At 34.3% G+C, this 27,289-nt stretch overlaps 2 protein-coding genes across 7 annotated transcripts; one reads left to right on the forward strand and one right to left on the reverse strand.

Annotated features, from left to right (window-relative positions):
• The first annotated feature begins 255 nt into the window (after positions 1 to 255).
• On the forward strand, positions 256 to 9,249 carry LOC132295015 (beta-glucosidase 12-like). 2 transcript variants are annotated; one of them, XM_059793086.1, is made up of 13 exons: positions 256 to 435; positions 563 to 632; positions 3,035 to 3,093; positions 3,290 to 3,365; positions 5,996 to 6,073; positions 6,184 to 6,271; positions 6,553 to 6,808; positions 7,091 to 7,206; positions 7,351 to 7,568; positions 7,903 to 7,934; positions 8,166 to 8,268; positions 8,369 to 8,471; positions 8,823 to 9,249. In XM_059793086.1, exons 1-13 carry the CDS (start codon positions 280 to 282, stop codon positions 8,992 to 8,994), a joined length of 1,527 nt encoding a protein of 508 aa, XP_059649069.1. In that variant the 5' UTR covers positions 256 to 279; the 3' UTR covers positions 8,995 to 9,249. The 2 variants fall into 2 exon arrangements, with proteins under 2 accessions (XP_059649069.1, XP_059649070.1); XM_059793087.1 differs by lacking the exon at positions 3,035 to 3,093 and having other exon boundaries at positions 282 to 435.
• Positions 9,250 to 15,996: 6,747 nt separating this feature from the next.
• On the reverse strand, positions 15,997 to 20,126 carry LOC132295016 (uncharacterized). Of its 5 annotated transcripts, XM_059793088.1 has the most exons (4): positions 20,001 to 20,126; positions 18,001 to 18,097; positions 16,936 to 17,004; positions 15,997 to 16,477 (listed from the first exon to the last, which is right to left on the reverse strand). In XM_059793088.1, the coding sequence occupies exons 3-4, from the start codon at positions 16,995 to 16,997 to the stop codon at positions 16,159 to 16,161; spliced, it is 381 nt and encodes a 126-aa protein (XP_059649071.1). In that variant the 5' UTR covers positions 16,998 to 17,004; positions 18,001 to 18,097; positions 20,001 to 20,126; the 3' UTR covers positions 15,997 to 16,158. The 5 variants fall into 5 exon arrangements, 2 of the variants coding, with proteins under 2 accessions (XP_059649071.1, XP_059649072.1); XM_059793089.1 differs by lacking the exon at positions 18,001 to 18,097; XR_009478277.1 differs by lacking the exons at positions 15,997 to 16,477; positions 16,936 to 17,004 and adding an exon at positions 17,011 to 17,805 and having other exon boundaries at positions 18,001 to 19,801.
• Positions 20,127 to 27,289: the final 7,163 nt, after the last annotated feature.

Below are 27,289 nucleotides of genomic sequence, written 5' to 3' on the forward strand. Positions count from 1 at the left end.
AAATAAAAATAAAATATGAAATGAAATATTTTTCTAATGGAAAATGATAGGGTCACCAAATGATTTTTCCGAATAAATATTGAATCTGACGTGTTTTTGTCTATCTCATCTATTTAAAAAGTTTTTAAAAAATAATTATTTAACACGTGATAAGTATAACCAACCATGTTAAATTTGGTATTAATTCGTTGATTCCTTCTCGATTTTCCTATCATTACATTTTTGTAAAATCTATTTAAAGAGGGTGAAGAGGAGAAACGTGAAAGCATCAGATTGAGCATGGCAATTCAAGGCTCTCTACTATTTGTCCTGGTGGTCCTGGTCAACTCGTTGGCTTGGACTGAGTTTGCTTTAGCTAGTGGAGTGTCAACTTCTTTTAATCGTAGCAGTTTTCCTGATGGTTTTTTATTTGGAGCATCCTCAGCTGCCTACCAAGTATGTATATATATGAGTTTTTGACTTCTCATCCTAATTTTTCAGCTTCAAGATAACGAAACTTAATTCGCATTTGAAATCTTGATCACATTCTTAATTTATTTGTGTTTGATGTATGATTTTTCAGTATGAAGGCGCAGCAAAAGAAGGAGGGAAAGGCCCAAGCATATGGGATAAATTCGTTCACACATATCCAGGTCTCTCTCTAATCTATATATATACACACACATATACATATACATATACATATACTTGCGTGTGAGAGACAGACTCAGAGTGCACTTGTTTATATATATATATATATATATAAAGAGATACGTCTGTGAGTGTACTTGTATATATATGATATATATACATATATGATATATATACATACAGAAGTGTACTTGTATATATATGATATATATACATACAGAGTGGTGACTGGTGAACAAGAGGTCACCACTCTGTATGAGAATATATATATATATATATATATATATATATATACAGATACGTCACTACGTGTGTAAGTGCACTTGTATATATATATATATACCTATTACATATACCTGTTTGTGAGAGTGCACTTAGTACTTTCAAACAGGAAAAGAGAGTAGCTGGGCTCCACTAAATTCAAACAAAATCTTTTTTCAACTACTTGAATATGTTATATATATATTCGGTACTTGTATATGTTATATGTTGCAAAATATATATATATATATATATATATATATATATATATATGTTATATGAAAACTACATTAGTGTATATTCTACAAAGAGGAGAGTTTTTCCATTAAATAATAAAAAATAAAAAAGGTGTGTAAACTATCCTCCAAGGCCATGTGAGTAGTTAACAGAATCGAAAATCGACTGAGTTTGTTAATAATCGAAAATCTTCTTCGATTATTCGCCTTGATACTAATTAAAAACAAATCCTTCGAATATTCTTTTAGGGCAATGCTAGAGAAGACTCACCTTATATATGTCTCATTAAAATTGGCAGCCGCCCTAACTTTCTCTCCCACCTCTCTCTACCTTTCTCTCTCTAACCCTTTGGTCTTCTTCATCACTCTGCCTCCCTACTCCCTTCCATGGAAGTGGGAAGATGATGATCGCCTCCCACAGCTTTCAATAAGTGTGTTTTGTGGGTATTTTTTTATGCCGTTTTTGTTTTTCTTCGGCTAGATCTGTTTATATTTGGTTCGTTTTCGGATCACATGAGCGGATCTATTATTTCCTCTGATTAGATCTCTGGTTTAGGTCGGTTTTATTTTTTCCTGCCTCGATTTAATCTTTTTTCCCTTGATTTGATCTTGTGCGAGATTTCTTGTGTGTCGGAACGCTTTGTGGTTGTAACTTTGGAACAGTGGCCGTGCTGATGGCTAGACCTTTCGGTCTCTCCATTTTGCTGCGTTCTCCTATGGTGGTTTCATTTGTAGAGTGTTGGGCTCTATTTCTTCAACAAATATAGAACCTGTTCTTTATTTATTTACTTTATTTCAAGATTTGTATGCCTTTTCTGATTTGGCTTTATGCTTCAATACTACCATCTTGACTTTTGGCCTGTGCCTTTGAATGACAAAAAAAAAAAAAAAATAATAATAATAATAATAATAATAATAATAATAATAATAATAATGTCTCATTAATTTGTACCACACACATATATATGAAAAGATGAGTTTACACCTAATTTTAAAATAAGTCACATCATTTAAAAGACTTTTTATGAAATTCGTCTTCTAGTAATCCAGTGTTCATACAGATTGTAGGTCCTTTTTCACCATTTATCTTCCTTGTAAAAAAAATAATCAAGTGGAGTCAATGAATTTATGGATAAAATGAAATTTCACTTTTAAGTGTTATGATTAAGATGATATTTATATAATATGCATAACAGGTGTACACGAATGAGCGTGAGTTTGTTTAGCATCGAGAGTTCACTTAATCAACGTCCTAATTCTTTGTCACCCAAAAAAAAAAAAAAAACATAATAATAAAAAAAGAGAATAAGCATTCTTATATTAATTAGTGTCTAATAGGGTTGAGAGTGACAACAATCATTAAAATGACCATCCTTGTTTTATTATTATTTTTTTTCCAATAACTAACGTTGACACCCATTTATTTTACTTGGATTATGATATCCAAACCAAGATGAAAGTAGTCAATTTCAATATCATGTGACAAGGGACATCCAAACACATGCTTTATTCAACCTCTATTGTCACCCGTAGGGAAAAAAACAAAACAAATTAAAACATGAACAAAACAATATAAACAAAACAAACAAACTATAAAAGAAGATGCTTAATTAATCAATCTTAAATGATTGATTATATCCCATGGGCCCATTATGTTTAAACCCGAACCCTTATTGGAGGTAGGGTTTGTCATGACTAAAAGCTAGAATGCCCTAATTAATGAGTGAGAAAGGCTATATAATTACATATGTGTCATCAACTAATTATATTTTTGTCACATAAATAAAAATATTTTACTTTAATGAGTGATGAGTTCAATCACTATATGTCAGTATTTAATCAATACAACAGAATAAGAAAGTACAGAGTCAACATAATTTTTTCTTAATATTATTATGGTATTGTAGATAAAATAACCGACCGCAGCAATGGGGATGTAGCCGACGATTTTTATTATCGTTACAAGGTATTGTATTCATATGTATACACACACACGTAACAAAAAAATTTACTTGGTAAATATGTATTGCATAATTTTAGACAATGAGTCGAATTTGATCTCCCATCAGACTTCCCTACTATTACTTATTAAAAGTATATCTGATCACTTTTTTTAACCTTATTTTAGTTTGCTATAAATTTAACTGAAAAGAGTGTTGCAGGAAGATGTGCAATTGATGAAGTTTATGGGGTTGGATGCTTTCAGATTCTCTATCTGCTGGCCCAGAGTACTGCCTAGTAAGATGAATTAATCTCTACCGTTCATTTTCATTCATCAAAATTTGTGACATGAACATCAAATTAATCATGCCTGATATACTGCATAATTGAACATGGGCTTGAACAGAGCCACGTTTTTTTCTGCTGTACTGTCCCCCAACAGCTTTTACTGGTGTGCACTTTCATGATTGCTCAAAACCCTAGGTTCAAAAAGTTTAATAATGAATAAATTTATTTATTGTACACTCTATAGCGACCATGATAAAAATGACAAAAACATACAACTGAAACATTCACAATTGACCAAAAATGTTTAATGTATTTTATTTGACATGATTTCATCTTTCTTATCTTAAAAACATGATATGACATCTTGATATCTTTTATAGATGAAAGATGATTTGAAATGTTTATGATTGAAATTATCGTACGATTGTGTCGGTGGTATAAAAAGTCAAGAGTTCAAGACAAATGGGATATATATATTGTTCACTTTTTGAAAAAATAATTATTAAATGCTATGAAAGTGAGTTTTACATATTCTAATATTTATTTACCGGACACCAACCCGATCATAGATTAAATATTGACGTGATTAAAAATATTATAGAATAAGAGCATTTCTTTTGTTGTTATAAAGGGAAGGTGGGACTTTAATACTCCTCCCTGCCTTTCATATTAGTTCTTCTCTTTAAAAATTTTGGTTCTCTATCATTATTTATCTGTAAGTCATTTGACATTATTTTTAGTAATATATTTTTTTTATATATTTATATAATACCTTCGTTCCACATTAGATGTGTATTTCGATAATTTTAATTCACAAAAATCATGAGTCAAAGTTTTTGAAGTGGTCAACTAATATGAGACGGAAATAGTAATTCTTAAAGATTTACTCTGTATAACATAATTGTCGTATGAAAATTTTAAAATAGCTAGGATTAATTACATTGACATATTTTGTCAAATATCAAATTAAAATACCTTTCAAAAATAATTATCACTCACGTTTTTCCCTAATACCTCAAAAATTACTTTTCACATGTGCTAGACACTTAGACCACTTTATACATGTAAAAGAACTTTACTTTATACATGTAAAAGAACTTTATTACCCCATTTGACTCTATGTTGACTTAGAATAAAGGTTGAAATAACTTGAATATATCTTCTTCTTTTTTTTTGGTTGAATGTATCCTTTACTTTATAAATTTACAATTATTCTTTATTTATATATATTTACAATTCCCTTTACTAGCTCAGTTATGTATCTTAGACTTACAAAAAAAGTTATATCTCTTATGAGCAGAGAAAAAATATATCAATGGAGCGCTATTCACCTTTTCCCCTGATTTTTTTTTTTTAAGAAGGTGCACTAACTGATCTTAGTATACAACTAACACGAAACACTTAACTGAGTCATTCTTCAATAATGAGACCCATATCCAGAATATGAAGCTTACTATATATATATATGTATGTATGTATGTACACGTAAAACTCTGCAACTAAAACTTCTAATAATAAATCAATAGCTAGGTAATACTAATTGGTAAACCAACGACTTTTTCGTGTGTTAAATTCCATCTTCAAAATGTAGACCCCAATCCCACCACATGTACATGTTTGCAAATATATATATATATATATATATATATATATATATATATATTTATTTATTATTATTTTACTTTAATTAATCACTAGAGAGATAAGGAAAGCTTGAAGAATGTAACAATGGTGGGGGTGTTGGTGTAACAATTCTGTTCTTTTAAATTGTTCATATTTTGAAATAAAAGGTATTAAAAAGTTAGGGGTATATTTTAATGTGATATTTGTCCAAATTTGAAGGGTATTAATGAAATTAACCTTTTAAAATAATATCTAAGGTTTATTAACTATTGTCATTCTCATTCAATGATTGGAAAGACGTTATTGCCATTTAAAAAAAAAAGAAAAAAAAAAAGACTTGATTAAGCAAGGGATAAGTTTTTATCCTTTTGGAAAAATTATAAAATTTAATTTTTAGTGATCGACAAATTCTACCTTTTACTCATTTATAATTATGATTGTAGGCGACCATGGCCCTCAAAATGTTTGGAAAATTCAAAACAAAATAGTTGCCCTTCAAATAGTGAGTTTCAAAATTTTGGAAGTTCACTTTTTAAAAGAAAGTTCAAAGTTCCAAAAATAATAAATAATGAACAATAATAATAATTCCAACTTTATTTATTTTTAATGATTTATGGAATACTTTTCATTTATTAATAATTTTCTTAGATCTACATTTATAAAATATTACATGATAAAGAAAAATATTGCACTTTATTAATTTTTCAAATGTAGGTTCATGCTACTATTTCCGCCCCCATAATTAAAATGATCTGGGTCAGCTCATGGCTCATGCCAATTTGCTTTTGCATTGATAAATGATAAGTACTTTGAGCTTTTTACTTTGAAAATAATTTCCTAATCACACTTGAAAACCATTGTCACAGAGTAATCAGTTGCTGAGAATATTATATATATATATACACATATGTGTATATATACACACACCAAACGTAATAAAAGTATTGGCATATACAATTTTTTTCCATATTTTTCTTATGATCAATTTTTTTCTTGTTTAATTTTTTGTAAATTAGCTGGGAAGCTGAGTGGAGGAGTGAACACGGAAGGTGTGGCCTTCTATAACAATCTCATCAACGAGCTACTAGCAAATGGTTCGTCCCTCTCTCTCTCTCTTTCTCTGTCTCTCTCACACACACACAAACACACATTTCTTCTGCAAAAAATGCCTCCTCTCTCCCATACTTATCCAAAAAATGGTCAGGTATACAACCCTTGGTGACAATCTTTCACTGGGATCTTCCCCAACCTCTACATGAGGAGTATGGTGGCTTTTTAAGCCCTCGGGTTCTGTAAGTAAAATCCTCAATATTTTATGGTATTTTTAATAAATCTCAATTTACATTTAAGGAAGAAAAAAGAAAAAAAGAAAAGAAAAAGGATACCGTGCTATACAAGTTAAGTTGGTCTAATAGTTAGTAAAAAAAAAACAGAGGTTTTCCATGTGTTCTATTTATTATTTTAGAAAAACTTCTGAATTTATGTTACCATGGTAAATCAATTTAATAACTTAAAATAATTTGAATTTCTCAAACTGATGAGTAAACAATTCGAATTTTTTTTTGATTGGCAGGGATGACTTTCTTGATTTCGCTGAACTTTGCTTCAAAGAATTTGGTGACAGAGTAAAGCATTGGCTCACCATGAATGAACCATGGATTTTCACCTCCGGTGGCTATGATACAGGCGCCTCCGCACCTGGACGATGTTCTTCTTGGATGAACAACGACTGCCCTGCCGGTAACTCCGCGACTGAGCCTTATATTGTTGGCCACAATTTGCTCCTTTGTCATGCATCAACAGTCAAACTGTACAAGCAGAAATACCAGGTGATTAATTAAAAAGACATTCATATATATATATATGCATATATATTCCATGGTCGAATTCACAAAATGAATTAGTTTATATGTCCCTTCATTTGACATAGCAATGGATGTTATATGTCCTTTGACGTACTTTTCTTCTCCATGAAGTTCTTTACATATAGGAAAATTGAACTTATCCAAGTTGTAACATCATATGAATGAATAAAAAATTACCAAAAAAAAAAAAACATCATATGAATAATGTATTTGACAACTATTCTCAATGGTGGTGATTTTGTGTAGGCCAAGCAAAAGGGCCAGATAGGGATAACACTAGTGTCTCATTGGTTTGTGCCCTACTCGAGGTCCAAAATTAACCATATGGCAGCCCGACGAGCCCTTGATTTTATGTATGGATGGTGAGTACATATTGTAAATTTAACACTATGAATTCTCTATATTTAATCATCAGATTGAGACCTTTTTTAGAAATATGTACAAAAAATTTTAAAAAAATGAATAATACAAATACGTTGTTTTTTATTTTTTATTTTTAACTACAGGTTTCTTCACCCGGTAACTTATGGTGATTATCCACCTATAATGCGGAGGCTAGTTGGAAAACGATTACCAAAGTTCACTGCCGAGCAATCTGCAATGGTCAAAGGCTCCATGGATTTTCTTGGAATCAATTACTACACTGCAAATTTTGCTGCTAATGTTCCTTTTGCTAATACTATTAATGTCAGTGCCACAGCTGATAATCTTGCTAATCTTACAAGTAAGTTCATTCTAAAACATATATTACAAAGCTTGTTACTTGAATTAAGGTGCTTTCGGGTTTCACAAGGTAAAAAGTATGTGTTTATATAGTTATTTGAAAACAGTTTTCTATTTTTTGAGTTCTTCAAAACTGTTTTTAGAAAACCAAATCAAACAGACCCATATGTTTTAACTTTTTTGCTTTCAAAACTCGAAAATAAGATATGAATGTATTCTAGTAATACAAACAAAATGCTGACATTCCTTTTTTGTGGTTTTTTTTTTTTTTTTTTTTTTTTTTTTTTTTCAAATGCATTCAGTCACATTGTAATTTATTTTTTTATTTTTCACAGCGGACCGAAATGGAATACCAATTGGTGACCCGGTAAGTTTTTTTTTTTAGTTAGAAGGTAAGCTTGTATTAGAAGAAGGAAAGAATTTATAGGGAGGTCCAAATAGGACAAACACAGATCTCCTAAGCAGAAATAAAGCAAAAGCAGGTCAACATCTGCAAACTGAAAGAAAACTACAAGCACATCAACAAATTTATACTAACAAATTTTATTTTATTTATTATTTCCTACCATAATTTACTTTTAACAAATGAATTTTGCAGACTGGTGTTAGCACTTTTTTCGTATATCCACAAGGACTCCATGATCTTCTGGTCTATACAAAAGAAAAATACAACAATCCAACTATTTTCATTACAGAAAATGGTAGGGCAAATATCACCTCTAAATTGATCACTTCACACTTTGTTGATACAATTTTAACTCACCTTATTTCGGAGTTAATTTCTTGACATTTTTTTTCAAGGTATGGGTGATTATAACAATAGTACAGCTAAGGAAGGCATCAAGGATTATCAGAGGATAGATTTCTACTACCGCCATCTTTTGGCCGTTAAAAAAGCCATTGAGTGAGTTTACTCTTTTATCGCTGCATTTGGTATAGAATTGGTGCATGTCTTGAAAATTTGGAAAGAAAAATAAAAATTAGTTTAAATTTTGAAAACAGGAAATTTTTTTTTTTTTTTTTTCCCCAAAAATTCAAGCAATATTTATAAACAGTTTTCAAAAACTCACAAAATTTTAAAAGTCAATCATCTAAAAACAGACTTTTTTAATTGAATTTTCAGAAAACTAACGAAACCAGCTTTTGTACACTTATTCCTGATTTTAGTTCTACAATAATAGAAAACTGAACCAAATAAGCTCTTAATTTTTTGAGTTTTCGAAACAAGCCAATACTAATGATTGGATGTTGACAGGGAGGGTGTCAAAATTAAGGGCTATTTTGCATGGACATTTCTTGACACTTTCGAATGGGGCTCAGGATACACTTTAAGGTTCGGTCTCAACTATGTAGATTTCAAAGATGGACTGAAAAGATACCCTAAGTACTCAGCCCTTTCGATCAAAAAATTCCTCAAGAAAAATTAAGATTTGTCTAAGCTAGAGAGTGCTTTGGTTTGGTTTTCGACTCAGTTTGGATCAAATAAGTGGAAGATCAACATATGTATTTGATACATATGGTTAGAGCTTCTGATTTAGAATGGAATGTGTGGCCTGTTTCGCTTTTGGATTTGATATTTATGAATTGTAATGTGCTCTAAGTTTAATCTAATTATTTGCTCTTGGAATAAAAATAAAAAAATCTTCATTACTAAATAAAATACTCGTAATTAGTTTCATTAATTGTGGTGCCATTGTTCATTGGTGTGGATTGTCCTACTAAATCTATATTAATGTATTTTTTTTCATTATTTTTCCATTTAAAAATTGTTAAAATCACACACACCATTGGCAAATTGAACAGATTAAAGTACACACACAAGCAAGACCAGATTTACGTGATTTAGCAAATTGCATATATCCACGGGTGAAAAACAACAATCTTTACTTCAATAATTTGGTTACACACTCTTTCTTCTCACAACCCAACTCACTTTCTTTATCTACAATTATATCTTTCTTTCTCTCTATATACTTTTCTCTTCTCAACCTAACCTCTACTTATAAAATCTTCAATCCATTCCTTGTCGTACAAGAATTCCCAACTTGCATATAAGGAGTTACCACATCAATTTCAAATTCCCTAACTTCAATTTTCACCCCACTGAACCAGTTCCAAATATGTTGAACTGGTTCCATCTTCAATTTCAGTATTTCGCCCTAATTGAATTAGTTCCAAATAATTTGAACCTGTTCACTTTTTCCATAACATTACATATACACTTAATTCGAGCCACAAAACCCAACAATCTTCACCTTGGCTTGAATTCGATTTTCACATGTTCCTCCATAGCTCCACCTCAAACAAAGATCTCTCCACCTTAAACCTAGCATCTTCTTTCCTCTTTTCGCTCTTCGTCGTTCCACTACATTTACCTATTCTAAGCAAATTCCAAGTTCAAATAATTGAACCTATAATCTACTTTCGCATCACCAAATTGAACTCTTCTTGCTTCTCGGATAAAGGTTAGTGCTCTTGCAATTGCCAAGACTTCTTCATTCTCTTGCTGCTCCTGATTGTCTACTCTAGTAGATCTTGAAACATGATTACATTCCATTTTTGCAATTGCTCCACTGAACATAGTATTTCCCAACAAAATATAAAGATCTTCCTTCCCAAAAGCATAACACGTTGCCCCATCTAATCTTCATCAATCCATTCTTCACTTCACACCAAGAACTCTTAGAATCCAATACTCCCACATAGATCATATTACTTCTAACACTAGGAATATGACATACATTTGTTAGGGTTCTTATCAAACCATTCGTTGTCTTGATTTTAATTGTTATAATTTTCATAATATCATAAGAAGCATTATTTCCCATAAATACCATACCACTTATAGATTTATAGATAGCAAACCACTTTTTATGAGGACACACATGAAAGGAAAAAATAGAATCAAGTATCCACTCCTTAGCTTCTCCCTTCTTATTAATGATTGATAATACATCATCATTATCACTCCCTTCTTTTGTAGCCTCATGCTCAACGACAACAACAAATGCCCTCTCATTTCTTTTTGGACAGTACCGTTGAATATGCCTCATTCTCCCATACTTATAGAATCTTTTCTCTAACAATGGCACAAGGGTTTTTTAAGCTCCAAATCTCTTCCACTCTTGAGCAATAAGAGTTTTGGGTCTGGTCATCATAACTCTCTTCATTATTTAATTTTTCATCAATGAACAAAGCACTCTTAACTTGTTCAACCGAGATGGTATCTCACCTCCTATAAAGCAAAGTATTGAACAAATACTTATGGGTAAAGCGTACCGATGTTAAGAAAATAATTACTTTATCCTCATCACTTAACTTGCATCAACATTAGATAAATCACAAATAATCTTATTGAACTTATAGAATGTTCTTGCAAACTTACACTTTTTTTTCTCAGAAAAGAATACAACTATTGTTTCAAGACTAACCAGTTGGTGAGATTCTTTCCCATATATAAATTCTCTAACTTCTTCAACATATTTGTTGTTGAAGCCTCTTCTATCACATCATACATAACATCATCCATCGACGTTAATCTAATTGCACTCAGTGTTTTCGATTTTATCTTCCCCACTCTGAATCTTCCATCTTTTTCGATTTCTTGCCCAAAGTCTCTCATAGGCAATGTTGAATCAGTAAATTTCGCATCCGAACTTGCCAAAGACTAAAGTTCCTTCTTTTTTCAAATTTCTCGATCACGTACTTTCTATCTGTAAGAATTGCGACCATGGCTCTAATATCATTTGTTGAAATTAGACACACACCATTGGCAAATAGGATAGATAAAAGCACACACATAAATAATACAAGATTTACTTGGTTCGAAAAATTGCCTCCATCCACTAGCGAAAAACAACCATGTTTATTTAATACTTTGGTTACATACTATTTCTCTTTTCACAAACCAACTCACTTTCACTCTCTACAATTATATCTTTCTTTCTCTCTTTACACTTTTCTCTCCTCAGCCTAACCTCTATTTGTAGAGTCTTCAATCCATTCTTGTGAGTAGCAGAATAGGTTATGGAATATATATAGTTTAACAAAACACTTAGAGGGGGGTGAATAAGTGTAACATGTTGCTTTACTCAAAATTTTGCTTTCATTAAATTTACAGAATTGTAAAATAGATTAATCAACCACAAAGCAAAAATAAAAACAAATAGAGTAGATTTTGAGAGACACTGGGTTTTTAGCTATGAAACCTAGTTGGAGAAATCATCCAACAAATTGAAAAAGCCTTGGAGGCTGTCACGCGGTCTCTAGTGAAATGAACCACTATGTACGAAGCAAAGACCAATAGACTTCAACTCAGGCTCATACCCTCTCGCTCTACCAAGAAACAATTGTTGAATATCTTCGACTTTGCGACTCCCCCATCCAGACACTCTTGACTTTAGGCTTACTCCCTTGACTCTTATAGAAGGATTGTTGGTAGGTCAAGCATTACTCCATGAATGCTTTAAACCCTTCAAAGTGTAATCACTCCCTCCTATTCTTCAAATCTAAATTTGATGTAGAAAAATATAAACTCTGCTTTTTTGAACTATATCAATGGATCTTCAATGATTCGAACTCCGATCAGATAGAAATCAACACCCTAAATAATTTGTGTGTATAGTATGTTTGCTCTCAATATGAAAAATAAACACTAAGAAAATTCTCACAAGTTGGCTCTCTCAAAATTACAGAAATTGTACTCAAAACCTTAGAAAACCCTAAGTGAGAAAATGTGTTTAAATAGATTTTTTAAGACCTAAGCTAATTTGGAAAACAAGTTTAATTCATGCATAATTGTCTCACAAAAGTATGATAAAAAAAGGTAACCTAATTGGAGTAGGAGAGAAATTTCCAATTTGGTTTCAGGGAAGTGAACTAGTTCCATTTGGTGTAATCGATTCCGCTAAAGCAGTGAGAATTCTTTTAAAATGAATTTTGAAAACCAAGTAGTGCAACCAGTTCCGCAAAGGCAGCACTTTTGTAAAATTGTCCTTTGAAAAAAAAATCTAAATGCCAAATCTTAAAATCTCGCCAATGATAAAAATAAAGTGTCATCACATACTTACATCATCTAATGTATGTTCTCATCGAATCGAAGTATGTTGACACGATCCCAAATCTTCAATTTCGCTTCTGAACTTAAGACTCAAAATTTAAATAAAAAATTACAACTCGATTGGTTTTATTTTGAGACCGAATATTGCCAATTATAATATTATATCTCACAATTCCTTGTTGTACAAGAATTCCCTACTTGCCTATAAGGAGTTACGATATCAATTGTTAATTCCTTAACTTCAATTTCCCCCCTAATTGTATTGGTTCCAAATAAGTTGAATTGGTTCCATCTTCAATTTCACCCCCAATTGAACAAGTTCCAAATGACTTGAACTTGTTCAATTCTGCCTAAACACTACATACACACCTAATTCGAGCCACAAAATCCAACAATATGTATAGATCATATCATTCATGAGGAAATGATGAAAAAAATTATGTAGTGATTTCTTTTAGGAATAAAAAGATAGTCATGATGAAAACTATTCTTAGTGAGATCATTGCTAATATCTTTGTAAAAATGAAATTACGTATAACAAATAAGTACTCCCTCTCATGACTATTTTTTTGGATGGTCTTTCCCTCTGGAGGTTTTTCTCTCAAGAACACCATCGAACTCCTTGCGTAGAGAGTGTATGCATGTGAAGATCGAAGAAATCACATCTCATCTCTGTGTAGAGAATATATTAACAAGAGGTTTACATTATTTTGAAATGAAAAGACAACAAAACTATATTTTAATATAACATTTTATGTTATTATATTATTACTTTTATGAATGAATTTTATATACTATTCAAATTAAATTATTAGAATATTGGAATAAATAAAAAATCTAGTGTATTGTAAAAAATACAATTCACTCTTCTATCTATCATTTATTTCAATTCTTGTTATTTTTTATCCATCAATGAACAAGGAAAATATTGACATCGATAACAATTTAATAAAAAAAAATATACAAAAAATGATAATAACAATACTTATATCCTCATGTTGTTTGTTAGTTTGGAATGATAAGAGGATAAAAATACCTTCTCTACCACATTGAATCAGGTATATAATGTGTATCCAAGTGTCAAACCTCTTGAATATTAAAATATCATGACACGTCTCGTTGTATAAATATTATCCACTTTGCACACTAAATGCATTTACATAGTGGGACGAATAATGCAACAAAGTTAATGTCTACATAACGGAGCGAGTTATGACAGATGGTATCGTGCTAATCCCCCGTGAAATTGGAGAGTGTGACAAGCCCATGAGGGTGAGGCCAGCAAGGATACATGTTCCCAAAAGGGGGTGATTGCGATATCCCACATCGACTGGGGAGAAAAGTATGTTGTTAGTACTTATATGTACGGACATTTCCTAACTGTGTAGATACATTTTGAAAGCTAGGAGGAGATGATAAGCATTCAATTCTCTAACCATCGACGCTGTCTCATATTCAGCTCCCGCTGAGTAAACAAAGACTGCAGACTCTTGTGATCACTAAATAATCTGAAGGATTCTCCCAATAGATAATGCCTCCACATACGTAAAGCAAAGACCACAACTGCTAACTCCAAATCATGTGTTGGATAATTAAGCTCATAAGGCTTAAGCTTACGAGATCCATACGAAATTGGTCGCTCCTCCTGCATCAAAACACATCTAAGACCCTGCAAAGAAGCATCTATGTAGACAACATACTCTATTCCGGTTTGTGGTGTAGACAGAACCGTTGCTGAAGTCAACTTACTTTTAAGCTCATCAAAAGCTTTCTGACAGTGTTCATCCCACACGAACAGTACACCTTTCTTAGTTAAATGAGTTAGTGGTCCCGCTATCTTTGAGAACCCCTAAATGAACCTACGATAATATCCCTCCAATTCGAGGAAACTCTGAATTTCTGTAGGTGAAGTAGGCTGTCCCCACTCTACCACTGCAGATACCTTGGCTGGATCTACCGCTGTTCTCCTTTCTGACACTACGTGATCCCGAAACTTCACTTCCTGCCGCCAAAATTCACATTTCTCAAACTTGGCATACAACTTATGTTCACGAAGTGTCTGCAACATTATACGACGATGTCTAGTATAATCGTCCTTCGACTTAGAATAGATTAAGATATAATCAATGAAGACAATAACAAACTAATCCAAATAAGCCCTGAAGACTTTGTTCATTAAATCCATGAAGACTGCTGGTGCGTTAGTCAATCTGAAAGGAATTACACGAAACTCATAAGACCCATATCTAGTGAGAAACACTGTCATAGGAACATCCTGCTCCCTAACCCATAGTTGATGATATCCAGAACGCAGATCAATTTTAGAGAAGTATGTAGCTCCTATCAATTGATCAAAAAGATCATCAATTCAGGGCAAAGGGTACTTGTTCCGAATAGTAAACTTATTCAACTCCCTGTAATCTATACACAGGCAAAGTGAACCATCCTTCTTTTTCACAAACAACACTGGTGCTCCCAGGGTGAAGTACTCCAACAAATGAAACCCTGGCTGAGTAATTGCTGAATCTGATCCCTCAGCTCTCGCATCTCCACTGGTGCCATCCTGTATGGAGCTCTAGCAATAGGCGTAGTGCCTGGAGCTAAGTCAATCACAAAGTTTATCTCTCGACTAGGTGGCAACTTTGGAATTTTTTAAAATACATCCGGAAATTCCTGTACAATTGGTATACTATCCAGTAACACAGTAATCTCCTCCTCCGTTTCTTCCTTTATATGGAACAAATAAGTGCTAGTGACCCCGTTAGAACATGGCATAGTGACGACGTACATATCTTGACCAGGTACGGTAAAAATAATAGATCTATCATAACAATTAACTTGGGCATAGCAGTGAGATAACCAATCCATCCCAAGTATCACATCATAAGTGTGCATGTCCAGGACTAATAGATTGAATAGAAATCTGAGTCTACCAATATCTAGTGTCACAAGCCTATCACTCTTATGTAAAATGGTAGTATCGCCGATCAGTGTAGAAATACCCGGTGATCGATCTCACACTTTTGTCACCAACTAAACTATAAAAACCCAAAATTTCTGAATACTCCGTAGAGCAAAACACAGAAAATATATAAAATATCCCGAAATCAACTCATATTTAGAATATCGCTCTATCTTGAGAATTCTTACTTGGATACCAAACTTACCGTATTGATTTACACAAGTTCTTTTATAAACTCTTTGGTAATCGTCCTATTTCACACAGCGTACCTTTAAGCAAAAATTTGTTTGCTTGTCCAAATACAAACCACTCCACTGTGATATTCCTTTATCATCGCAACATACACGTTCCAAACAAACCATTTATGGAAATCTCAAAAACCATATGAAACACCATTGAGGTGCCAAAACCACCAGTTCACTTTATTAAAAACTTCCTTAAACCATAAACTTCCAAAAGAATAACCATAAAAAAAAACTACTAGTGTACATGATTAAATCCGTACTACACTTTTACTAATACCTCCACTACTACTAGTAATTAAAATTACTCTTAAAAGAGCATTCATCCTTAGACTCCGGTACCCTCCATCTTGGATGCTCCGGTATCTCCTCCATCATGATCTTCTTCGGGGTTCTCCTCTCCACTTGGCTCAGCTTCGAGCACCACCAAAGTTGTGTTAGGTCCACAGTATGGTGGCCAATCTCGCACACCAGAAATCTTCCTTAGCTTATACTCCGAAACAACGTCTATTGGAAACAATTCATTGGTCTCCAATGCAGCCTTCTTGATCCGCCTTCGCAGGGGAATCATCGGAGTAATCTTTCTCTTCTTTGGGTCCTTCTTTGCTTTCATTGCGGACCACATCCTTTTCCTAGTGCCAAACATTCTGAAATTACAGAATAAGATTGACATCAATACGTTCTAAGCAAACCTTAAAGGAATACAACGAATCCTAAACTTAAGCTCTAAACAAGAGAATACGCGACGCGGAAGTCTTATATAATAGAATCTTAGAGACACTTGAACCTGGAGTACTCTGATACCAACTGTGATACCCCTCGATTCTAGAACCACGGGTGATCAAGTCCGAGTACAGATTCGAGGGAAACCAAACAATTAATATTTTAATGAATACAGAATACAAAATGAAATAATAAATAAATAAAGGCTGAACGAATTCTAGAATATAAATCCTTAAAATTAAATAATTAAATCCAACAATCCCAAAAACCTCCAATATAGGTACAACTCGGGAATCCATCTAGTGGACCCCTAATAAAATCCCAAACTAGAAAGCGAACAACTAAAAAACAGCTAAAGCTAAACCATAAAGTGAAATCCTACGTTGTCGGAAGAATGAGTGACCGTCTCTGCTCAGCACGAACAAGCTCTAAGAATGGAACCATCTGATACCTGAAACAATAATAGTGGGTCAGGCCCACGAACAGGTTACATCCTATTTACAATCCAAACAGAGACCTGATACGCAGATATAGCCTAGATAACTCAACAATATCTAATCTATTCTATACAAATATATATCCACACTAAGGGACTCTCACTGGACTACAAAGGGGGTCTTAACCTGAATAGAAGACAACATGCAACACGCACCAGAGGTGGGCATGAGTACCTAGACCTAACAGGGTATACATCTACCATCAAAGCTAATTATGCATCCCAATGCATATATACTCCCTAACCATCGATCCTGAGACTCAAGCTCATATCGTGGTACCATAATTATATATATAAAAATCCTATCATATCCATCCATAAGAAATCCAAGTAGTCATTCAACTTGTTTAGCTGATCTGACTTAAATATAAGTAGCAAGTAATCCAGTCAGTCATTGAACTTGTGCAGCTGATCTGACTTAAACATAAGTAGCAAGTAATCCAGTTAGTCATTTAGCTTGTGCAGCTTGTAACGCCCCGAATTTTTCTAAATAAAATCCTCGATTTATTCAAATCAAAATACTTCATAAAAGACACACAGGATCTCAAAAGAAATAAAATACCCTTTATTGATACAAAATCAATCAAATTTCCTCAAATAAACAAGACAACATCTCAAATTAATTATATTGATACTAAATCAATTTCCTCAAATAAATACATAAAATTTTTTAAATAAAATAATTTAATTCCTCAACACCAACTCTTCCACCTAAGCCCGAAGCTAAAAATCCTCAAGCATCCTCAGTACCTGAAACTGTAGAGGGGTGAGATGTGGAAGTCTTAGCAGGAATACCATAACAAGGATTTCAAGAAGTTTCATACAAAATTAATTTAACAAAAATATACATATACATTTAAGTAAAATAAATATATGTAATTTTAACAAAATATCATTCAATAAAATAATTGAAATAAATCATCCAAGTCATTTAAGTATGATAATCCCTACTCTGTAAAATGAATAAATCAACACTGGTCATCAACATCACTGCTCCCAGCCCCCTCTGAAACTCTCGGATCTTTCTGTGAATGTTTCCTTTATTTCTCTCTTCTGTATCATCACCAAAAGGCACAATATATATAGACAATTGTACCGACACTTCACAAATAAACTAAAATGAATCAATTCAATTGCTTAGGGGACAACAAACTTTAGTGGACTCGCCATCACCTTTATCTCTTACTTTTCCTTATCACTTCATATATCACTTTAACAATCAAATTCCAAATACAAAGAATGCAATCTAAAATCATTCAAAACGTGAAAAAAAGCCAAAGTCAAATAAATAATGCCAAAATATCAATTAATGGGACCTGCCACCATAATTCATCTTTCTTCCTTTCACAATCTCGGCTGCCCCCTTTATGCATCATTTCATCAATTGCTATATATATATATACATATATATATGTAATAAATTCAACCCATTAATACTCTCAAGTGGGACTTGCCCACTATCACAAAATCAAAACCTATATTGGCTTCCACCTTTTGCCACGTACCCATTCACCTCATCCCAATCTCGGCTCCTCATTTTGGCAGACAAGATATATATATATATATATATATATATATATATATATATATATATATCATAACCAAATCAAACCATTCTCAACTCTTTTAAATAACAAGTGGGGCCCGCGGACAACCAATTCCATTTTACTTTTTTCTTTTTAAAATCTCGGTCAACCCATCAATTAAGCTTCCTTCATCACCAAAATAGATATACAATCAAGTCCACTTTTGGAACCAACTTGCTCCTTCATCACAAGCTGATGCCACAATTTATATATATATATATGGTCATTTATATATACAAAAGCTGTAAACCAATTCTATTTCCACTAACAATCTAAAGTGGGTAAATTCAATTAAAATAAAATATTCAATCTTCTCTCTTCTACAAATTTTCGGTTGCCATCTCCCATGATAACTAAAATCATGAAATGAAATAAAAATTAAATTTAAACTCTAGTCTCCAATTCAAAAATCAATGAACCAATTTCTAATTGGTAAATCTTCAATTTAAAATAAATGCTCAATCAAACTTAATATATATATCACAAATATATATATACAAGTGCATACCTTGTGATAATAATTTAAACCCAATAAATATTTAAATTGGGTAAGTCTTCAAATAAAAAAATTAAATTATCAACTATGACAATTTAAATGTCATGAAATAAATTGAATTTCAACACTTAAAAATCCGGGTTGTTACATTCTCCACCACTTAAAAAGAATTTCGTCCTGAAATTCAGATCGAACAATCTTCGTATACCCGAAAACATCAAAAGTGGTAAAACAAAATCCTAAAATCCTTACCCCAGGCGACGTGAAAATCAGTGACATGAAAAAATATTGTGGTAGTTGACAGTGCTAGTTATCCACCCACACACTGTGTAACCGTTGTGGTAACTAGACGATGCCGTCACTCGTCCACAAAATAAAACCGATAGTGATCTAGGGACACCTGCCCCTAATCACCGATAGTAATCCTCCCAATAGCTGCCAGTGCATGACATCCGGACACACACACCCGGCTACAAGTGGTAACTAGTCAATACTAAACACTCGCACACACACACCAGATAACATCATCACTAAACTCACACTTCCGGCTGGGTACAGGTTTTGATACCATTCTGTCACGCCCCGAATTTTTTCTAAATAAAATCCTCAACGCCAACTCTTCTACCTAAGCCCGTAACTACCAATCCAAGATCATCTTTGGTACCTGAAACTGGAAGGGGGTGAGACGGAGGAAATCCCAGTAGGAAAAACTATAGCATGGATTTCAAAGAGTTTCATACAAAATCAGCTTCGCAAAAATATACATATGCTTTTAAACAAAATACATATTTGCAATTTTAGAAAAATAACAATTAATAAAATATTTGAAACAAAATTATCCAGGCCATTCAAGATATGAAGAACCTTACTATGAAAAATAAATAAATTAACTCTGGATCATCAAATCTCTAAGTCTTGCATTCTCTGCAAACTATCGGCTCTCACTATCTCTGATCTCAAATATTTCTCTTCTGTATCTAATTTATTTCCTTCTGTATATCATGTTCCAAAGCACAAAACTGATACAACAATATATATAGGCAATGCACCGACACTAAACAATAATATCTCACTGCAATTTGCAAACATATCACCAACTGGACCCCGCCACCTAATCACTTCCATCTCGGCAGACACTTATTTCTTTCGCCAACATTTCTTATCACTTTATCAGGTTGTTTCATCTTCTTCTAACAACCATGTCCAAGTTGTAACAAAAATCAAAGCCCACTAACATCATTAGGTGGGCCCCGCGAAATAACCATTTCCATTTTCTTCTCTTTTCTCATTTCCCACAGCTGGTACCTAGCTGCCACCATTTACTTTATTTTCTTATCTCTTTATTACATTCAACATCATAATATACACTAATATAGACAAACAAAATTAACCATGGGACCTGCAATTCCATTAGAACTTCATTGTTTGTTTGTTTGTTTTTTTTTTCTTTATTTATATACACCTATTTGCCAACACAAATATATATACACAAATTGCTCCCTTAAGTATCAATTAAGTGGAACCCGCCCACCACCTTTTCATTCATGCATTTCACTTTTCTCACACAGCAGCACACAATCACAGTTTTTCTTTCTCAATTCTCGGCTGGTGCACCTTCCATCATCACAGATTACATAAATATATATATAAATCATATATATACATTCAATGTAACTAAACCAACCCAATAACTCTCCTCGTCACCTTCGGATGGCAGCTTACTTTTGCACTAAAATATATATATATATATGTTTATATTATATGCAACAAACTTCAATTAATCAAACTCATTAACACCATAAAACATGCCACGTGGGACCCGCACATGCCATTCTAATTTTCCTTTCTTTTCTCTATTCGGCTGATCCCTTTTGCTTCATAGATGATATACAGTATATATATATATATATACACACACAAATCCCTACACCACTTGTTTAACAATCCAAGCACAATTAATATCTCCTAATGGTGGATCCCACAAATTATCATTTCCATTCACCAAAACTAGAATTCATAGCCATCATTCTTGACTTGCTTTTGGCCTCATTTATATATATATATATATATCAATTGTCCACTAATATGCATTAGTAGCATGAATGTCCAAGACAAAATAAACATTAATCAATTAAAACTTAAACACTCACTGAACACCAAAAATGAAAAAAGAACAGATACTCTTCCACTGTCTTCTTAACAAATTAAGATCCAACATCACTAATAATCATTCTTGACAATTAGAAATGATGAAAATAAATATAATTTAAAATCTTAAAAAAATTCGGGTTGTCACATTATCATACTTGAATGACTTGGATGATTTATTTCAATTATTTTATTGAATGATATTTTGTTAAAATTGCATATATTTATTTTGCTTAAATGTACATGTATATTTTTGTAAAATTAATTTTGCATGAAACTTCTTGAAATTCTTGTTATGGTATTCCTGCTGGGACTTCCCCGTCTCACCCTCCTACAGTTTCAGGTACCGAGGATGCTTGAGGATTTTTATATGCGGGCTTAGGTGGAAGAGTTTGTGTTGAGAAATTAAATTATTTTATTTAGAGATTTTTATGTATTTGTTTGAGGAAATTGATTTAGTATCAATTTAAATAATTTGAGATGTTGTCTTGTTTATTTGAGGAAATTTGATTGATTTTGTATCAATAAAGGGTATTTTATTTCTTTTGAGATCCTGGGTGTCTTTTATGAAGTATTTTGATTTGAATAAATCGAGAATTTTATTTAGAAAAATTTGGGGCGTTACAGAATGGTATCAGAGCTTGTACCCAACCGGAAGTGTGAGTTTGGTGATGATGTTGACGGGTGTGAGTGGGCGAGTGTTTAGTTCTGATTAGTTACCGCTCATAGCCTGGTGTGTGTGGGCGGGTGTCGTTCACTGACAGCTACTGGGGTAGTCAATAAATGTGATTTGGCTGAGTTAGCTTATTTTCGGGATAAGTGCCTGAAAATGGAAATAATACGAAATCAATCTAAAATGGTAAAGTAAGATAGATGAAGGTACTAGAATGCCTAAGCTTAAGGGGGGTTTAAATACGCACTTTTCAGCGCTTATCACACCCCCAAACTTAAATATTGCTAGTCCCTAGCAACGAACTAGAAAGTAAAGCAATGAAATAAACAATTATATAAGTAAGAGTCTAGAAAATAATAAATGGATAATGCCACTTTCATAGGGAACACGATTGCATTTAGCATATGCAACAAGCCTTTTAAACCCCTACGTTACCCCTAGTGGATGAGTGAAGTCTCGTGAGGGTTTCCAGAAATGGTACCTACAAACATTAAGCTCATTCTTTCAAAAGAGGTACCAATATTGCAAACAAACATTGGGAGAAAACTACCTCAATTTTGCAAATTTTCAAATATTTCCAAGCAATCTCCCAAAATCTCAACATCAAGCAAGCAAATATGGTCCTCCACACATAAAAAAAATGATCATGCAAATCAAAACAACTCTAAAATCCTTTTGAGTGGATCGGCATCAAATATGTTGTTATCTTAGCCAACTAAAGAATTAATCACATCCTTACCCTCAAACTAGCACACAAATCTAGTACCGATCATCAAGACAAAAAGTGGACCTTGTATTAAAGCTTTATTGTTCTAGGTGCGCTTATTTTTTATTTTATTTTATTTTTTTTAATAGGATCAAAGATGGAAGCATGGTGCAATGTAGTAATCTATTAATCTTTCTAGCGATTCATGAGGTCGAACGTTAGGTCAATGACTCCCAAACCAGACCGCTTTAGGGTATTAGGCGTTCAAACACCCCTACAGACTTACAAGCTCAAATCAACTAGGCTACAAATTAAGACAACGTCCATCTAATCATTTCTCATTTCTCACCATTTGGGAGAAGTCCTCACTTTTTTTTATTGCTTTTGCAAATTTTTATTTATTTATTTATTTTTTTGAATAAGTTTAATTATTAATCCTAGACTTTGGGCCCTCCACCTTTCGGCTTGAGAAGTTCAGTGCTTGATGAGGCTAGAATCCCGGCTACTTAGTGAAAAGGGGTTGTTATCCACCTTTATCAAGAATGAAAGCTTTCAATGCACTACTAGCCTAATTGGGATATAACCAATTCAATAATCATCAAAGCATGTACCCCACAAATGAATGCTAGTGTGCGCCTGTACTAGTGTAGAATACTAGAGTGAATCTTAAAACAATCACAAAATCAAGATGATGTGGACCACAAGTGTAAGCAAGATATCAATCTTTAGAAAAATTTACTCCTAAATGGCATCCATAAGGCATACAAGGAGTATTGGACTCTTAAGTCAAGCAATTTTTAAATTTTAAGCAATATAGTCCTCAAAAGATCAAAATCATAGCTAGATATGGACCAATCATAGAAAATCTCTCAAATACAGAAGTCATGCTCCAAATTTTGAATTTAAAACTAACACTGCAAAGCACCATCCCCCCCAAACTTGAATGGCACAATGTCCTCAATGTGCAAAGAGAACAAAGGAAAGAGTATGTTAGTGCAACTAAGGCATAGAATGATCGGGACTGAAGTATCCAAAGTGGGTGGCATTGCCCCCTTAAACTTGGGATGAACTGTGGTCCTGAAAATTGGCACTTGAATAAACTCATCAGATGAAAAAATGGGATAATTAGTGCACAGTAGACATGCAAGTGTAAATGGGATGATGAAATAAAATAGGGAGAGAGATATAAGGGTGGTCCTGAAAATCGGGAAGTACTCTCTCACTGAAGTCACTGTAATGCACCTGATGGAGTCAAACATACAGATATGAGAATATAATATACGATATCCATAGCAAAAACAGATATATATAAAACAGATAAAGTGCAGGTACAAAAGAAATATCAAAGCCGACAGACCGGCTGCAAAAATAATAGTACTGTACAGTGAAAAAAATAAAGTATCAATAGTAGAGAGGGATCATGAGATAGAAGGAACTGGAAACTCAGGAGGATGAGGTAGGACGGGCAGGTCGGGCTCCGCGGATATCTCTGGATAGATCTTGGAACATAGTCGCGACATCCGTGCGGAAGGCAGCAAAATTAGCTCTGTGGGCTGTAAGTCAGCTCATATGGAAACAACAGCATCCTCAAGAGTTTGCAGGCGTACTCTAAAGCCGGGGGTCAGATCTGGAGCCTCAGGCATAGAAGAATCAAAAGAAAGCTCTTGAGTCTGCTCCTACTCGTGAATGGGCGACCCAGCTGGAGAGTACTACTTTGTGTCATCTACAGGGCGCTCTAAGTCAATATCTATATGCTCAGTAGCTGGATCGACTGGTGCGTCATCTGCTGCGGATCTACTGCTGCTGTCTTTGGAAAAAATGCTGCCTGAGCTGCTGCCTCTGCTTCCTCCTCAGCCTCTAGCTCCTCTGCAGCCACTACTGTGTGGTCCTGCAGTTGAGTAATAATGGCGTTATAGCTTTTGGTCCAGTCCTTCTTCAGAAAGTGACAGGAACCTCTCTCAGGGTGCTCTCGAGGATGGATAGGGTAGCGCTGGTCGATAAGAATCTGGGTGATGAGGTGGCCGAATGGGAGAGACTTAGCCCATCCAGGCTTTTCCTTGCTAATATACTCGTCATATAGCTTCCTCATCACGCTCCAGATGAGTGCGGGAATGGACACCCAGTGCCCGGTGTAGAAGGCGTAGAGGGTTGTCAGATAATCTCCCCTCCTCTGAATCTTGTGCTCTGCCATATAGATGTTCCGGAAGAGCACGTAATCAATGAACCAAAGGTCATCTGGAAGGAATGTGCGGGTGGCGAAGGTCTCGCCAATGGCATGGTGACTTGTAAGAAAGACTGCCATGTCGGCATATGAAGGCCTGTATAGCCTTGGATATGTGTCCTGAAGCTCTGGAGGACAGCGGTGTGGGTAATGGCAAGAGCGGGCTAGTGAGTCCATAGTATTCATAATCTGATGGCCATCTATGGTAGTGACTAGCTCCGCTGTGGTATGCAGGGATGGTCGGAGGTTCTGGTAGAACAACCGTACCAGCCGCGGGTAGACCGGCTCTGTGACTAGGGCAAGAATAGCTGCCAGGCCCCTTTGAATGATGTTATGGTAAGCGGATCGGGTCAGCACCGATCTAGAGAAGAAGGCCGTGTCGAACACTGACTCATGGTCAACCATCATATACGCAAATCTAGGCGCGGGCCTATCACGCTCCTGAGCTGGCTGGCGTGGTGGAGGTGGTACGGGTGAATGCTCAGCTCCAGCACGTGGTGGAGATGGTGATGGTGTAAATGCAGCCTGAGCCTGAAAAGGAGATGGAATATGATCATCCTCAACCTCATGAGCAGGTGACTGAGGTGGGGTAGCCTATGCTGGCTCCTCCAGTGCGTGGTCATGGTTATGAGAAGGACTGGCCCCGGCATCAAAAGTGTGCCTACCCCGGCGGTGATAGTGACCGCGGGCCACAGTCTTGCGCTTTGTCATGGCCTTAAAAATAATTTAAAAACTTGCAAGGGGAGTTAGTGCCAGAATAAGAAATTTGAAGCACAATATAGAAACATGCGTGTCAGATAAGATAGACAAAACATATAGATGACATGAATCTATGCAAGTGACAGGATATGAAGCATGCTAAACAATGTAAGTATAAAATGCATCCAATGTCGAATATCATAGGCATTGGGCATATATGAGATAGCATGAACGTAAGATATGAAGAATGAAGTATGTGTGTGGGATCTGTGAAATTCGATTGATCAGAAAAAGAAGTGAGATCGATCACAAAAGTTGGATCGATCGAAAATAAGTGAGATCGATCTGAGGTACAAGTTCGATCGATCAAACAATGCGATGAATATAAACAGTCACAGATCTTTGACTTTGGAAGCATGGGGCCCACACGAACGTGTTCGTGGGCCCATCAACACAACACATCAATCAATCCTAGCCACTATTCAAAGCCCATACTCCCAAATTGAATCAAATCATCAAAAATATATACACATATATATACATATATAGACAAAAATGCTTCAAGCTTCAACAATGGAGAATTTTGTCATGTATATAGCATGTATTCAACATATAAAGCATGTATGCACAAGATTGAAGCTTAAATCATGAGGGACATTCTTGGATCTTACGTCAAACGATGAGAGAAGTGGAGATGTGGAAGAGTGAAGATGAATCCGAGAAGGGAGAGAGAGATTAATGCTTAGATGCTCACCGGAAAGTTCACCGGAGGTGGGAGAGGTGATGGCACAATGACGACGGAGAAGGGGGTTTGGAGGGTTGGATCGATCTAAATGATCGATCTTGAAACCCTCCAGATCTATTTTAAAAACATTCCCGACAGAGTTCGATCGATCGAACCTCAACTGAGATCGATCAAACTTGATTTTTTATTTTTATTTTTTTTGAATAAACATAAAATAAAATAAAATAAAAATAAAATAAATAATAATTAAAAAAATATTTTTGGATTTTGAAATTTTAAAAGTCAAAATAAAGTCAATAATGAAATGAAGAACTGAGATCGATTAGAACAAGAGTCCTATCGATCAGATAGAGAGCAAAAATATGTAGGTTTTTGGTTCAAAAAAATTGGCTAAGTGTTGGAACTTGAAGATCGATCGAACTTGGAAGTTAGATCGATCGAAGAACTTCAGATCGATCTTGGAATGTTTCGATCGATGAGACAAAGAGGTGAAATATGCAGGTTGATGCAGGCTCAAAATTTTTCTAAGTGTTGAATCATGAGATCGATCGAACTTGGAAGTTGGATCGATCGAAGGTCTCTTGATCGATCTGAGAATTTGTTCGAACGATGGGATAGAGAGGGGATTTGGATGTAGGTTTCTGCAGGTCGAAAAATTTTCTAAGTGTTGGATGAAGAATGGAGTTCGATCAATCGAACTCAGGTTTAAGATCGATCGAACTATGCAGAATACTCAATAATGACATGAAAGCTCATGCAATCCTCACCAAAGTTCCTTTCAATGCATATAAGAACCAAAAATAAATATCTAGACTTCGCAAGAAATGAAATGAAAGATAGAAATGAGGGAGGAATAGGGCTTTGACACCCTACGAAATGTCTTTGCTAGTCTTTAACGTCTCTAGCAAGATATTGGGCTCTTTAGCCTGGATCAAAGATCTTATAATGCATCCCCTCCTTATTGGG

Source organism: Cornus florida, unplaced genomic scaffold, assembly GCF_030987335.1.
Source record: "Cornus florida cultivar Cherokee Brave unplaced genomic scaffold, ASM3098733v1 CherokeeBrave_3.0.0_Hap2_Chr02, whole genome shotgun sequence".
Taxonomy (NCBI): domain Eukaryota; kingdom Viridiplantae; phylum Streptophyta; class Magnoliopsida; order Cornales; family Cornaceae; genus Cornus; species Cornus florida.